We start from the raw sequence: 15,057 nt of genomic DNA, 5'->3' as shown, positions 1-15,057 counted from the left end.
ATTTATTTCTAATCATGACTTATATATTGTCCAAAGGATGCTCCTTGTGTTCCTGTGATGTTTTTTTGTGACACTGCCAAAATAATTTAGAGCAGTGGCTCTTAACTGGCTCTGAATGATCACATGATGCTACTCCACAGACCAGCTGCCACCTACAGCTAGTTTTAATTACGGCTTATTCCATTCAAGACTAAGGGGTAGATTTACTAATTCTTATAAAAATGAAAAGTTGTCTGTTACCCATAGCAACCAATCTGATTCTATCCATCATTTCACCCGTCTGTCTGCCCCTCCCCTTTAGACTGTAGGCTCTCAGGAGCAAGGCTCTTTTCCCTCATGCGCCTCTCCTTCCCTAACTTATACCATCATCTTCTCCACCTTCCTACAATGGTGCCAGAGCCTTAAGTTCTGCCGCCCTGTTGCTTATTTGGGTAGCATGATTGCTGAAGCAGTAATGTTTGTAAACCTTGTAGACCATGTTTTATACTGTCACTTTTTTCCTGTTTTGTTCATACTGTTTCTATTTATGTACCTTGTAATGAGCTTCGGACCCCTTGTGGCGCATAAAAATAAAGGATCATATTAATAATATTGCATTATAGAATATTAGCGTTCCCGCTAGGCTGTTTCCTGATAAAACCACATGCCAGGTGCCACCCCCACCCGCAGGCCACAGTGTCCTGCCGGTGGGAAAAATGCGGTGCAGCGCTAACTGCAGGTAAATAGTTATTCAGAGAGGGGAGAGCTTGGGGGCAGCCCAGCATGCCCGAAAGTGCTGAGCACGTCTGCAAGAGTGTTGAAAAGGGAGTTACGCCCCTTTTCAAGCGCATGCTCGAGTGCCCTTTCTACAGTCCGGCGGTGGACCTAGAATGAAGACTAGAATATGATCGACAGACTCTAATAGGTTGCTATGGACACATCTCTACTCTGTATTTTTAGAAGTTTTAGTAAATCCACCCCCTAAGTTTTTGTTAAAGGGTGGCACTCACTGAAGATTAGTGGTTCCTGGGATTCAGACTGTCCTCCAATGCAAGAAATTCCTTGTGATTACATCTTCATAGTGATAACATGGTATAATGTATGATTACTGGGGTAAATTAATTGTGCATTATTATTTTGTAGGATTTTTCTACTATATCACTGGAATTTGAAAAACTTTTCCCCTTTTTCTGCTTTATAGAACAACGAGCTGACAGTCGTGGAACAGAACTCTTTGTTCCTACTATATGTGATTATTTTTATTTATTTCCCCCCTTTCTTCCATTTCAGAATGTGGAGGAAAGATGCACTTAAGAGAAGGAGAATTTGAAAAGGCTCACACTGATTTCTTTGAAGCATTTAAAAATTATGATGAATCTGGAAGCCCAAGGAGAACAACGTGTCTGAAATACCTGGTCTTGGCGAACATGCTCATGAAATCTGGGATAAACCCATTTGACTCTCAGGAGGTATAAATCTTTCTCCTTCCCCTTTGAACTTATGTGACAATATTATGTTTTTATTTTCAATTCTATCAATCTGTTTTTTGTTTTTTATTTCTAGGCTAAACCTTATAAAAATGATCCAGAAATTCTAGCAATGACAAATTTAGTAAGGTAAGCTATTATGTGTGTACAGGTTTTCATTTTTTCAACAGAATAATTTGGAAGTTTTATGTTCTGCAAAATTGTTTGTAAATATTGTTCACTCTGGGCTTGAACAATCATACTTGCATTCAAGTAAATATTAAACATGCAATGCAGTTGCCCTATGCAGTTTGTTGAAAATGTAAAAAAAACTAAAACTTTTCTCTCATTTTGTATATAGTGCCTATCAAAACAATGACATCACTGAATTTGAAAAAATTCTGAAAACAAATCACAGCAACATAATGGATGATCCCTTTATAAGGGAACACATTGAAGGTAAGTATCTCATGCCTGGCAATACAAAATAAAATGTGCTCTACAATTGTAACAAAGATATTATGACATGTTTACCGGGAAAACAAAGGATGATTGAGTGTTTAGTTATTTTCATTGGGTAAATTCTTATAGATTCTTATTGGTAATTCTAAAGCCACCCGTAGTATGTTGTACTTTGTTGCTGTCACCGGGTTATCCTTAAAATATGGAAAGCTTTGATGGATGAACTGCCAGCACTTGTGTTATGTACTTGAAATGCTTCATGTTCCTTGGTGAGTACAGGTTTTTGCCTAGGTGGTGAAACAAATCTGCTGAGTTCTGACAGTGCAGTACTGTAGTGTTGTGTTGGTGACTATTTTAGTGCAGGTGCATCTACATCCATTTATGAGTAAAAGCTGTTTTGTCTTCCCCGGAGACCAGGGGAATTCCTGAAAGAAAAAAAAATACCACAATGCAACCTTTACCATTATTTACTTTATGAGGAACGTGTATTATCCAACACTGAGGGTAAATATACATATATATATATATATATATATATACACACACACTGTATATATGTGTTTGTGTGTGTATATATGTATTTAATATACATACCACTGTATATTGTAACCTACAGAATGATTTTCTGCACATATATTTTTTTGGGTTAATGATAAAAATGTTGACATGATAGACTATTTTCATTAACCAACGTAATAGATAAACTTAAATGATAAAACAAATATATAATATAAAATTCAATATATGAAGTAGGATCTTGAAGAAAAAATACAAAGGATCTAAGCAAAGAGTGAGTGAGTATTGGGTTAAAACATGGCGCTGGGGTCGTGAGTGGTAAAACAAGAGTAGTACTTCTCTTAGCAATTTGTAGTCCGCCAGCACGTCAGGAGGAAGTTTCATATGACAATGAGTTCATAAAAAAAAAAAAAGGAAACATCACATAGTGTAAAACCATAAAACAATGTATACAGCAGCAGGAATTGGTGAATAATAAATACTATATAATATCTATAATATGAGAGGGTAAAATCCCTTTTGGTAATGAGCTTACACAGATATACCCAAGAGAGCCTGTCAATCAATTATCTTGGATGCTTCAAACCTCTTGATGGATCGTTTCACATGCTGCAGACATGTTCGACACAACCTGCTAAGTGGCCCCCCAGCTGAAATAGTTGCCCACTCCTGTTCTAAGGGGAAGAACCAGGAATATATACAGATCGATTTTTCAAATTCTTTTTCCTGCCTCACAGCACCAGTCGGGGTCCTCGCCATTTTTCTTTGCACAAAATAGAATCTGCTGTAGACCAGCTAAGGAAAGGACATGCCCATGAGAAAGCCAGCGTTCCAGTAGCTGCATTTAACTTTTGCAGACTCCTCATATCTAGAGAAACCATGTATGCCATAAACCAAAGATTATTTATTCTCTGGAGGACTGGGCACCTTGACATTGAAGGTGACTTCCATTCAGAAGCAAGGCAAGTTGTTGTGAATATGAAAAATAATAGTCGATTCGGATGTCTGTCTAATTCAGGGAATCTTCTGCTTTGTAGGCATTTAAGTGTTAAGGAAAAGCTTATGTGCTTCACAGGTTACAGTACAGTAGGCTAAATGTAGAAATTTGGGCCACAATGCAACAACTGTGGGACAAGTCCACTATGTAGGAATGAGGAAACTGGTTTCTTGGCACTATCAAAACCACTTAAGAGTACTGAGAAATGGGTCTCCTCAACATGGACCAAAAATAGTGCATTTTCAGTGACTGTTTATGTTGCTTAATACTGGAGGTAGGGATATAAATGTTTACCTATATTGTATGCTCATCATCCTAATTCCCATTTTTTTCTAATCATGAGTTTATAGATGAGCGAGTCCAATGCAGAGCGAAAAGCTCTGATTTTATAAAGTTGTGTAATAAGAGAATGTATGCTTCTGAGTTTAAAGAAGTGTTCTACCTTGGGCCCAAAATTAAATAAAAAAAAATGTGCCTCGTGTTTGAGTTGGCTATGCCGTCGTCATGTCAACATTCAGAATGTCAACATACAATTTGTCGACACTGACATAATGTCATTATAAATGTCGACGCAATTTTACGGTTAGATTAGGTTTATGCTGCAGTTAGGGTTATATTTACATTTAAAATCAAATCTTCAACATTCCCAATGTCGTTAATCTGGCAACACCTGTTGAAGGCATAGCAGTAATTTAGGGTGAGGCAGATTTATTCCATTAATAGCACAAATTAATTTTACCGAGTTAACATAATAACATACTATATTTGAAAGTATATTCCATTAACTTCTACATGATTTACAGTGTATACTGTACTTCGCTAAACCTAGTACTGTTGGAAATTGATGTATTTTTTTTAATGTTTCTTTCTTTATATTTTGATATCTTACAGAGCTTTTACGAAACATCAGAACACAAGTACTTATAAAATTAATTAAGCCTTATACAAGAATACATATTCCTTTTATTTCGAAGGTAAGCATTAATAATTATTATTTTTTAAAGTGTAGAGTATTTTTACAATATCTAGTAAGGAACATTGCATTAATGATCTTGGCTATAAAAATGAAACCTTTGCAAGACAAAAGTGTTTTGGAGTGAAATAAATGTTTGCACAAATCGTTATTGGAGATGTGTAAAAATTATTTTGAATATATTAAAGAATTTCACTTGACAAATTTGCAACTTACTGGTTTTTTGTTTTTTTTTAAATATACTTTTATAGTTAAGTTCCTTATTTGTAGCTTATATATTTAATACACATTCAGTGCAGTGTGATATTTGTATATAATAAAGCAGGAATTTTTTTTTTTTTTTTTACTCCTAGTAAAATTATTTTATCTGATTTCATGATGGCCACTGGAACACTGGGGTATAGGAGTGGGTCCGTGGAGCTTGGCCGGCATCAAAATAGACTATAGCCACTGGATTAAAGAGGTTATACATGCTGCCTATGATGCGGCTGTTCGGCCATCCCCGAGCATGGTCACTTGATTTGTGGTAGCATCTTGGGCGGCACTTGATTTCCAAATTCTGTGATAGTTCCTGGCTAAGGCTGATTTTCTTGCCATAAGCATGGTTTGAATTACAGAATCTGAAAAACTGTTTGCCTTCAATATGGAAGACTCCACAGCCACCATTAAAGTAAGATGACCTACTGCATTGTGCATTATGGATCCTTGGGATAGGAGGTCTAGTCTCAATTTTAAGACTCCAAGGGACATCGATTAACGATCCAAATAGGTCAGAATACCATGTTCTGCAAGGCCAATCCAGAGCGATGAGAATAGCTTGAGCATGAGTCCTCTTTATTCTCTTTAGAACTCTTGGCAACATTGCCAGAGGAAGGAATAGATACATTAGAGAGAAGTCCCAAGGGACTACTATTGTGTCAGACTGGCTGCCAGATGTTGAGTTCTGGAGTGAGTGCCTGGACACCATCATATCCACATCCGGTTGACCCCTTTGATCTATGATCATCTGGAAAATTTCCAGGTGGAGATGCTACTCACTCGGATAGATGACTTTCCTTCTAAAGTAGTCTGCCTCCCAATTCTCCACACCAGAGATTAATACTGCTGAGGGAGAGGGAACATTATGCTTTGCCCACCTCATCATACACGCAGTCACCTCCAAAGCCTGTGTCCTCCTGGTTCTCCCCTGGTGATTCAGGTATGTTACTGCCGTAGCATTGTCCAACTGAATTCTCACTAGGAGGCCCTGTAGTAACGACTGAGCTCTGAGTAGAGCATTGTATACTGCTCTTAAACATTGATTGAAAGTCAGAGTCCAGAGACCCTAGAACGTATTGTGAAGGACAACTACTACCCAACCTCTGAGACTGTCATCCGTTGTTATCAGAACCCAGTCCCAGAGGGAAAACTGTCTCCCCTTGTCGAAATTGTAAGTGATTGTAAGTGCCTGGAAACCACAGCAGTGACTGACTAGTTTCTGGAGATATTCTGATGAGTCTGGATAGGTGACTATCTGTCCTACTTCGCCGGCAGTTCTCCCTGAAACAGTCTGGAATTTATGTTGGAAATATGGGACCGTCACGAAAGTGGCCACCATCTTTCCCAGATGTCTCATGCATAAATGGATGGATTCTGACCTAAAATTAAACAGACCAATAAAAAAAAATACAATCTGCTCCTCTGGTCATTTGGAAAAAGAAAACCTGAAGGCTTCAGGCTTCCGAGGTATATAAGGGAGAGGAGCTAACGTTCAAACAAGCTAGGTTTAAGTGGCAAGCTCTTCGGACCCACTCCTATACCCCAGTATTCCTGTGTTTCCCAGAGGAAGATGAAGAATAAATAATTAAAATCAAGTGACGATCTGGCTTTTTTGGTGAACTTGGCACTCCACATTTGAATTTGATCTTGAGTGCTGCCTGTTCAAGTATAATTTATTATGCGCAGTTTGGAATAAGTAAATTGGTCGGTGCAGTCTCTTTTCCCTACCCACAGTATGTATTGGGTGGAGTACCACACCATCCCCCCCACCACCACCACATTGGATGGCCCTGGCAGTCTTTAGATCAGTTCTTGTACCTCTTAATTGTTAGAAACCCCCAAAATACCAACTTGGGAGGGGTGAGAAAAGTTATTTGAACCTAGATATGAAGAAATTTAGGTTTATAATGATGAATACCCTAATATTTAGCTTACAGGCTCACATGCTGATCAGCATAGGCTAGTCTTTTCTGTAGCAAATAGATATCCTGTACAATCCTAAGAGCCACGTAGCCAAGACTCCTATCCATTTGTAACCAAGAACGTAAGCATAATTTTAATTAACTCTTGATGGTAATCTTTAAAGATCTCAATGAATGCATGTCTGCCCTTGCTCGTTAGGAGTCCTTAAAGTTACATTATCCTTACTCGTGGTTGCAATGTGTAGGGGACTCTATAATATAAGTGTTACATGTTTTTATGTTCAGTTGTGAGAATGAAATAAATAATTGGACATTTTCTGTTTACCTCAGTTTATCTAGTTATTTTTGTAATGTACACAAAGGGGGTTGGTCCATACACTGGTGTTGCACTACGTTCAGTGGCGGCTCTAGGCACAGCCCTGCTTGAACTCACCATTGGCTTGCTTTGGTGGAAAAGCCCGCCACCCATCCTCCCTCTGGCGTTATTCAGAGGGCGGGGGCGCGGCAGTGCAGCACAGGATGGCGCAAGGAAGCCTAGCGCCGGTCCTGACTATGTTGTAGTTGAAATATTGTTAACCAGGTATGTAAAAAGGAAATGTATATACATGTCTCATAGATAATATCAATCAGACGGGGTAAATATACTAAAGTGAGAGTTTTTAGAAGTGAGTTTTAAAAGTGATGTTGCCCATAGCAACCAATCAGATTCTACTTAACATTTAACTAGCACCTTCTAGAAGATAACAGCTAGAATCTGATTGGTTGCTATGGGCAACATCACTTTTAAAACTCACTTCTAAAAACTCTCACTTTAGTAAATGTACCCCTAGGTCTTCAGTGAGAAAAAGACAATTCATATAATCTAATAAATTCCAATCAAAAATTGCTAGAGTCCCTTAAGCAAGGTAGGCTTTAATTAAAAAGGAAACACTTGTTTTGCACTCTTTTCTTAGATAACTTCTCTCAACATGATCTAAAGCTACAAACAAACAACAAGTAAATGTAATACATAATTACAATAGTCCTATATCATCCAACACAATACTTGTACATGTATATGGGTCTAAAAAAAAAAAAAAAGGCACTCAAGACCACACATTTGTGTAATAAGCAATGACTGCCCTTGTAACTGACGTTTTTGTTTCATCTATATTTAGATATTGAATGTCCTCTCTCATTATGTATTAGTTACACATTAAACCATTGTAAAAGAATATCTATTCATCTGTTTTACGCTTTTACAGATTATGATCCAATAATACATATGGTAACACTGTTACTTTTGTTACCTATAACCTTTCCTTCTGACAGTCATGTGCTTAACTTTTGTCTAATCTCTTCTTTTGACCCTTGGTGCTTTGTCATTATTGGGTGCGCCCGAGCATTGCATTCATAATTCTGCTATAGACTACTTAAACAAACATGAAATGTTCCAAACAGATCCATACTCTGCTCAGAAAGGTCTGTGCCAAAAATTAGACTTAATAGTAATACTGTGTGTGTGTGTGTGTGTGTGTATATATATATATATGTGTGTGTATATAGATAGATAGATATATATATATATATATATATATATATATATATATATATATATATATATATATATATATATACATACATACTCTCTAAAATGCCGGCAGTCAATCAGCTGATGATAGTCGTCCCGTTGCCCTTCCTCAATGGAAATATATAAATAAGTAGCAGGCTGCACGGCACTCGGGGAGCTTACATCAAAAGAACGACACTGACATGCAGCTTGAGGTCAACGTTTCAGAGACCGAACTCCTTTTTCAAGAAACCATAGTAGAAAATGTACATACCTTTATATATGTTCCACCCCATGCTTCAAACAAGCCTTGCCCCGACTCCCTGCAGAGACCGGCTGACGTCACATGGTGCGCGGTGGCCCCGATGTACCAACCATCCCCCCCATGGGCGTGGCTAAGGAAATGCGTTCCATCACCAAGACAATATAAAAAAACTGCAGAAAATGTAAACAGACATCAGGGTCTTGCAGTAATAATTAAGCTACAATATGTAGTAACATGACTATTAACTCGTTGAAGCATATTCAATTAATCATCCATCCTAGTAGCGGTGGATCACTGCAATAACACTGGGGAACAAAAAAAATCTGTATTTTTTCTTACCAAGGATTTAAGATCGGTTTGAGAGTACTCTCATTAGATCTTCGCTATAGCTAAATTGGCTCCAGTTTTCAAAATAATGAAAAATTATAAAATTCAATTATTTTCTCCTTTTGAAGTACCTTACTAGTCTAGGCCTGCTTTACTTAATAGAATCGTTTTAGTTTTGCTTTTTTAACAACTACCCTCTTTTAAAAATAACAAAAATTATTTTATTTGTGATAACGTAGCTGGTAGTCATGTTTGAGACACAACACATTCAAATCTCCTCACTAACGCTGGGAGGAGGTGTGGCAGTGCACTGCTGAGACTGCTGGGACATCCTCAGACCAGAGCACACACGGAGGAGCAACAGAGAGGGCCGAGTGACGCAGTTAGCACACCACCTGTTCCTTTGTTCGGCCCTCTCTCTGTCCCACCACAACCAATTTCCTGCCGTTTGGGCTTGTTTTGTTCAGTACGTCCTCTGCTTTTGTTAGGAGTTAGCACTGAATGTGTGAAACAAAACGTTTTCGGTGTAAAAATTAGTTCTTCTTGGAGACTGTGTACTAACAACCCTGATGTTTTTTGTTATATTTGTGGTAAGTATAGTGTTGCAAAAGAAAGCAAAAATATAACTCTATTCGTAAAACAAGCGTATCAGGCTTATTTTAGATGTCACATAAGCCAGCAAGACAAGATACGGGTGCCTCACAAAGTTTGTAAAACCTGCGTGGAATCACTCCGCAATTGGACTATAGGCGGTCGAAAAGGACTTAATTTCGGCATAGCTATGATGTGGTGTGAGCCAAAAGATCACTTGAGTGACTGCTATTTTTCTGCTGTAAATATGAAGGGTATGAATTAATTTAAGAAACGCAAATGGGAATACCCAGGTATGAATTCTGCAAAACAACCGATACCACATAGCGAAGATTTACCTGTACCATCATTCAGTTCTTTGTGTGAAGTTGAATGTGATGATGTGGAAATGTTAATTTCATCCAGTGCAAGTGGCAACACAGATGAAAAGTTTGAAGAAAGTTCCTGTACTCCAAACACATTTTCTCAAAAGGAAGTAAACGATTTAGGCACGTATTCAATTTGAGCCAAGCCGCGTTAACTTAACGCGGCCCGGACTTAACGCTGCCTTCGCCTGTTTTCCAGGCGTTAAAGTATTGCGCACATGCCCACGTATCCCCGTATTCAATTTGAAATTAGGCGAAAACGGGACCCGGTGATAATTGGATCGGCGGTAAAAACGGGAATTTTCGAGAAATAATCCTAGGACCCCCCTAAAGATGTCCAGACATGGGGGATCACTATGGGTACCCCCGTTTTTGGCTGCAAAAGAAAGTCTGTTTTTTAAATAGCTGCGGCAGGTGTTTTTTTTCACCACTTTGAAGAAGTGATGCAGAAGAGCATTTAGCTTATTTTTTTCGTTTTTAAAAATGGTCCCATCAAATTTGGGGTACATGAAAATGGGTACTAGCATATTTGTAAGTCCCAATACTAATTTTTTTTAAATTCTGCAAAAATGCACCTGCCACAGCTATTTTAAACCCTGACTTCCTTCAGTAGTTAAAAATGGGGGTACCCATAGTGATCCCCCATGTCTACACATCTTTAGGGGGGTCCCTAGAATATTTTCTGAAAATTCCCTTTTTTTTTTAACCTGTAAAAATTTTACAAAAAAAATGACATAAGGTCAGCCCCCAAAAACCAAACCAGCTCCAGGCTTGCCAGCCAGTGGTGGTTTCTAGAAATATGGGGAACAAAATGTGTAGGGTTCCACCGTATTTTAGAAACCAACACCAGGCTGCAGGGACTAGTGCTGGTTTTAAATATAGGGGGCAAAAAAGACGTGGGGTTACCCTCTATATTTAAGACCAGCACCAGACCCAACCGACCGGGGTGTAATGCCACAGCCCGGAGACCCAATCACCGGGGCTCCAGGTCCAAAGCATTAGCACCCCAAGTCGTTCAGCGCAAGCCAGTGATCTCGGGGGAGTCAGGGACCCCCTAAAGAAGGGTCGCCCCCCTACCGAGCACCCCAGGCTTATGCTGAAGCCCGGGGCTCTTCCCCATACCCCTTGCTTGGTGGGTATGGAGGTAATGGGGTGGCCAAATAATGTAAAACTATTGTGTTTTACAGTTGAACTACAAGTGCCAGCAGACATGCGGCACCTGCAATTTCACTGTAAAACAAATAGTTAAAGAAGACAAAACACACACACCGTGACAGTATAACTTTATTACACACACCTACCCATTCACACATACTTACCTATACAAGATGAATCTGTCCCCTTCTCCAGTAGAACATCCTTTAAAACATGGCCCTGCAAGGAAGATTTCATACTCTCCTATATCCTTGCGCTGGTCTCCGCAGCATCCCCGGGACTTGGCAACACAAAAAAACGCGTTTACCCGATCCACGCACCAGCTATCAGTATGTGTGTTGCCACACATACTGATAGCTCCCGAATGCCAGCTGCCGGAACATGCACGGAGCTGGCAGTCCCGAGAGCCAATCAGCGGCCGCGCTGACTGTAGAGCGGCTGCTGATTGGCTCCGGCAACTGACAGTTCCCATGTGGTGTGACTCGCCCACGTGGGAACTGTCAGTTGGAAAATATTCTAGGGACCCCCCTAAAGAGGTGTAGATATGGGGGATCACTATGGGTACCCCAATTTTTAACTACTGAAGGAAGTTGGGTTTCTAATAGCCGTGGCAGGTGCATAAATGCAGCTTTGAATAAGGTGATGCAGAAGAGCATTTAGAAGGTTTTTTTTTTTTAGGGCAAAACAACTATGGCCATCAAATTTGGGGTACTTGAAAATGGGGTTCAGCATACTTAAAGTTGCTAAAGTGACTTTAAAAAATCGTGAAAAATCCAGCTGCCGCAAACACCTGCAATCAAAAAAACACTTGGGGGCATACTTTGGGACCCCCCCAGAGTCAAGTTCGCTATTTTTTAAGTTTGTACCCCAATTTTTTTTTTTATTATTATTTTTTTCAACCTTCTTTTTCAAAGTCAATTTTTGGGGTGCCCTTAATTTTTTTTATAACTTTTTGACACAGATTACCTTTGGGGGACTGTCTGAAGGCTGCACCGGGGTTCCCGAAATGTTGCACCCCCAAACCCCAATTCTGCACTTTATAACGCCTGCCACTCATAGGCGATACTTTACCGCCTATTACATTGTATTGACTTACCGCTTAGGCGGAAAGTCTTTCAAATTGAACACGGGGTAAAACTAAAACAGGCAATAATGAAGTCATCGGCGGTAAATTACCGCGAATCTGGACTTAACGCCTCAAATTGAATACGGCCCTTAATTTGTGACATGAATTTATCTAAAAAAGGAGCTGAGCTTTTAGCATTCAGGCTTCAAGAAAAGCACTGTCCTTTTAGCCGGATGTTACTATAACGTCGTATCGAAATAAAGAGCACGCCATACTGCCGTTCTTTAGCCAAGATAACAATCTTGTGTATTGCAATAATATTCCGTAACTTCTCAAGATGATGGGCTTGCCAGAACATCCAGCAGAAGACTGGCGGCTCTTTTTGGATAGTTCTAAAAGGAGCTTAAATGCGTATTACTGCACAATGGGAATACATTTGCGTTGATTCCTATTGGTCATTCAACAAAACTTAAAGAACAGTATGAAAATATCACGTTAGTCTTAGAAAAATTGCTTATTGTCAGCATCAGTGGTCTGTTTGTTTCGATTTAAAAATGGTAAACGTTCTACTTGGGCAGCAAAGTGGATAGTACTAAGTATCCTTGTCACATATGCTTATGGGATAGTTGTGCAAAACAAAAGCACTGGCAGCAAACCGTATGGCCTCCAAGAGAAGTTATAACTAGGAGAAGCCAACATCATTCATGAGCTCTTAATTGACAGGAAAATATTCATACTGCCGCCTCTCCATATCAAACTGGGTTTAATGAAACTATTTGTAAAAGCATTGGACAAGTCAGGCGTTTGTTTCACGTATATTTGTCGAACATTTCCATCTCTTAGTATTGAAAAATTAAAGGCAGGAATTTTTGACAGCCCACAGATACGGAAACTGGTGAAGGATCCAAATTTTACCACATCTATGACTGAAACCGAATCTGAAGCATGTTTGTGTCTGTCATTCAAACATTTTTAGGCAATCACAAGGTAGACAACTATCATGAATTAGTCCACAACATGCTAAAATGTTTCCAGAAAGTAGGTGCCAACATTAGTATTAAAGTACATTTTTTTGTACAGCCATTTAGATCACTTTCCGTCCAAACTAGGAGATTTAAGTAAAGAACAGGGTGAACGGTTCCACCAGGATATTCAGGTAATGGAAAAAAAATATATCAAGGGAGTTTGGTTCGTCACCTGCTGGACGATCACTGTTGGAGTCTGCAGAAGGACTGCCCACAACAAGAATACAAAAGAAAATCCTACAAAAAAACTGTTCTAGCTTGCTAACACTTATGTATGTAATTTTCCTGGGTCTTTTTATAGCATTTTACGAATCAAATTTAATCAGAATAAAACAAAAATATATTTTTAACTATTTTTAACATTGTTTAATTACATTTTTCATAAATATTTAAGACCTATGCATATCTCAAAAACTAGAGCCAATAGAAAAATAAGCATGGCATATTCATGATCAGGAGCACAAAATTAATCGAAATCGACTCTTAAATCCCTGGCAACAGATTGACTGACTGTTCCCCAGTGTACTATATCAGAACAATGCTGCTCAGGATAATGAAGCAAAAAGCGGCATAATCTTGTAAATATACTACCCACATGTATACAGTATGTAGTTATAAATTTTAGAACAAATGTGCATGGTAGAAAGAGCAAAACCTGTGTCAATAAATAGAAAAAAAATCAGTACTAGAAACTAATCAATGAAATTGGAAAAAATCCAATATATAAAAAATCAGTAGAAAAAAAGCAGGTGGTGGAAAACTGTAAATTCCATGAGGGACAGTTATAAAAAAAAACAGGATAATGATATCTCATTAACTCCATATGGATGAACATAAGAGTGTGCATTCATTTGGCTTCCTAATGTAGTAGAGTGCGTCCTCTGTTTCTTCCTCGGGGGTTCGGAGGGACCCAGTCTATCATTTTATATCTAATGGTAGCATGTTGATGCTCAAAAAAAAAAATTACTAGCTACCAGTAATTCGGAAGTTTTTCCATCAATGCCTGCCCTTATACTGGATCGATGTAGAGCCATTCTTTCCTGTAGTTGGCGTGGTGTTTTGCCAATGTACATAAGGCCTAAGGGGCATTGATATAGTAGATGACACATCTACTGGTGCATGTTGAGGATATTTTATAGTGATTTTTTTTGCTGGTATGAAGTAAAAACTAGAGGTTTACATAACCCAGCTTGAACGTCATTTACTTTGGAGTGCCGTCGCCATCCTGTATCTGTGTTTCTAACATTGCGGAGGGCACCAACGTTATTATTTAGAAGAGGAGTGCCGAGCCTATGCTGTGATTATTTATTAATAAGTTAGTTTAGTCTGGTTTTGTTGTTAATTTGTTTTCACATTGTGTCCAGCACCATATTCCTCATATCTGTGACTTTTTGTACTAAATTTTTTTGTTTTTTTACGGAATCCTACTTCCCATGTCCTATTTAGTCGTCTTCCACAAAAGTCATAGAACCTGCCACCTTCTATATAGTTTGCTAATGGCCTGGGTGACCTCCCCTACACCAGATAGACTGATAATAACCCAAAGCAGCACACTGAGGCGGCACTCCACAGACTTTGCAAAATCTTAGTAAAGATTAAAACAACAGATCGTTGATCTCCATGAGTCCAAGGAGTGCTGCCCCCTTAACCTACTTTATTTCTTTCTATCTACTGTAGATAGAGAGATCTCGCTCTCTCTCTCATATATAGTGTGTGTGTGTGTAATATATATAATCTGCTTATTTTAAAGCTTTATTTACAGTCCTAAGTTTGTCACTTCAAACCAAGGTTGCCTCCATACAGGAAAGAAATACAGTTGCTATTATTTACTGACAAATATACTACTTCATGATACAGTTGTGTCCACATACATCTATCCACCATGTGCTGCAAGTCGCACTCATAAAGCGAGAGCTCCGTGTGACTTGGTAGTGCCGAGCGTCTTTTTGTGCAACTTTTTACCTTCAAATGTGTCTTATTCGCACAGCAATGTGAATAGATAGCACAGGCAGCTACTGCTGATTAAAATGATATGCAGCATGCCTATGTTCTCTGTGCGTCTGCATGCTAAACACTACGTTAGTTTTACAGCCGCTAACACTGTAACATAGTGTTTCGCATGCAGATACACCCGCACTTGC

General features: G+C 38.9%; 1 protein-coding gene across 3 annotated transcripts in view; it reads left to right on the top strand.

The window, feature by feature from the left end:
* The window catches only part of COPS2 (COP9 signalosome subunit 2), a 63,328-nt gene that overhangs the window by 44,968 nt on the left and 3,303 nt on the right, over nucleotides 1-15,057 (top strand). For all 3 annotated transcript variants that reach the window (XM_088472977.1, XM_088472978.1, XM_088472980.1), the window contains exons 8-11: nucleotides 1,270-1,448; nucleotides 1,543-1,595; nucleotides 1,807-1,904; nucleotides 4,312-4,394. In XM_088472977.1, the coding sequence (XP_088329103.1) occupies nucleotides 1,270-1,448; nucleotides 1,543-1,595; nucleotides 1,807-1,904; nucleotides 4,312-4,394 (413 nt within the window). The remainder of the gene's footprint in view (nucleotides 1-1,269; nucleotides 1,449-1,542; nucleotides 1,596-1,806; nucleotides 1,905-4,311; nucleotides 4,395-15,057) is intronic.

This window comes from Taudactylus pleione, unplaced genomic scaffold, assembly GCF_031769625.1.
Source record: "Taudactylus pleione unplaced genomic scaffold, aTauple2 ptg000129l, whole genome shotgun sequence".
Lineage (NCBI taxonomy): Eukaryota > Metazoa > Chordata > Amphibia > Anura > Myobatrachidae > Taudactylus > Taudactylus pleione.
This window is presented reverse-complemented; position numbering and strand designations above follow the sequence as displayed.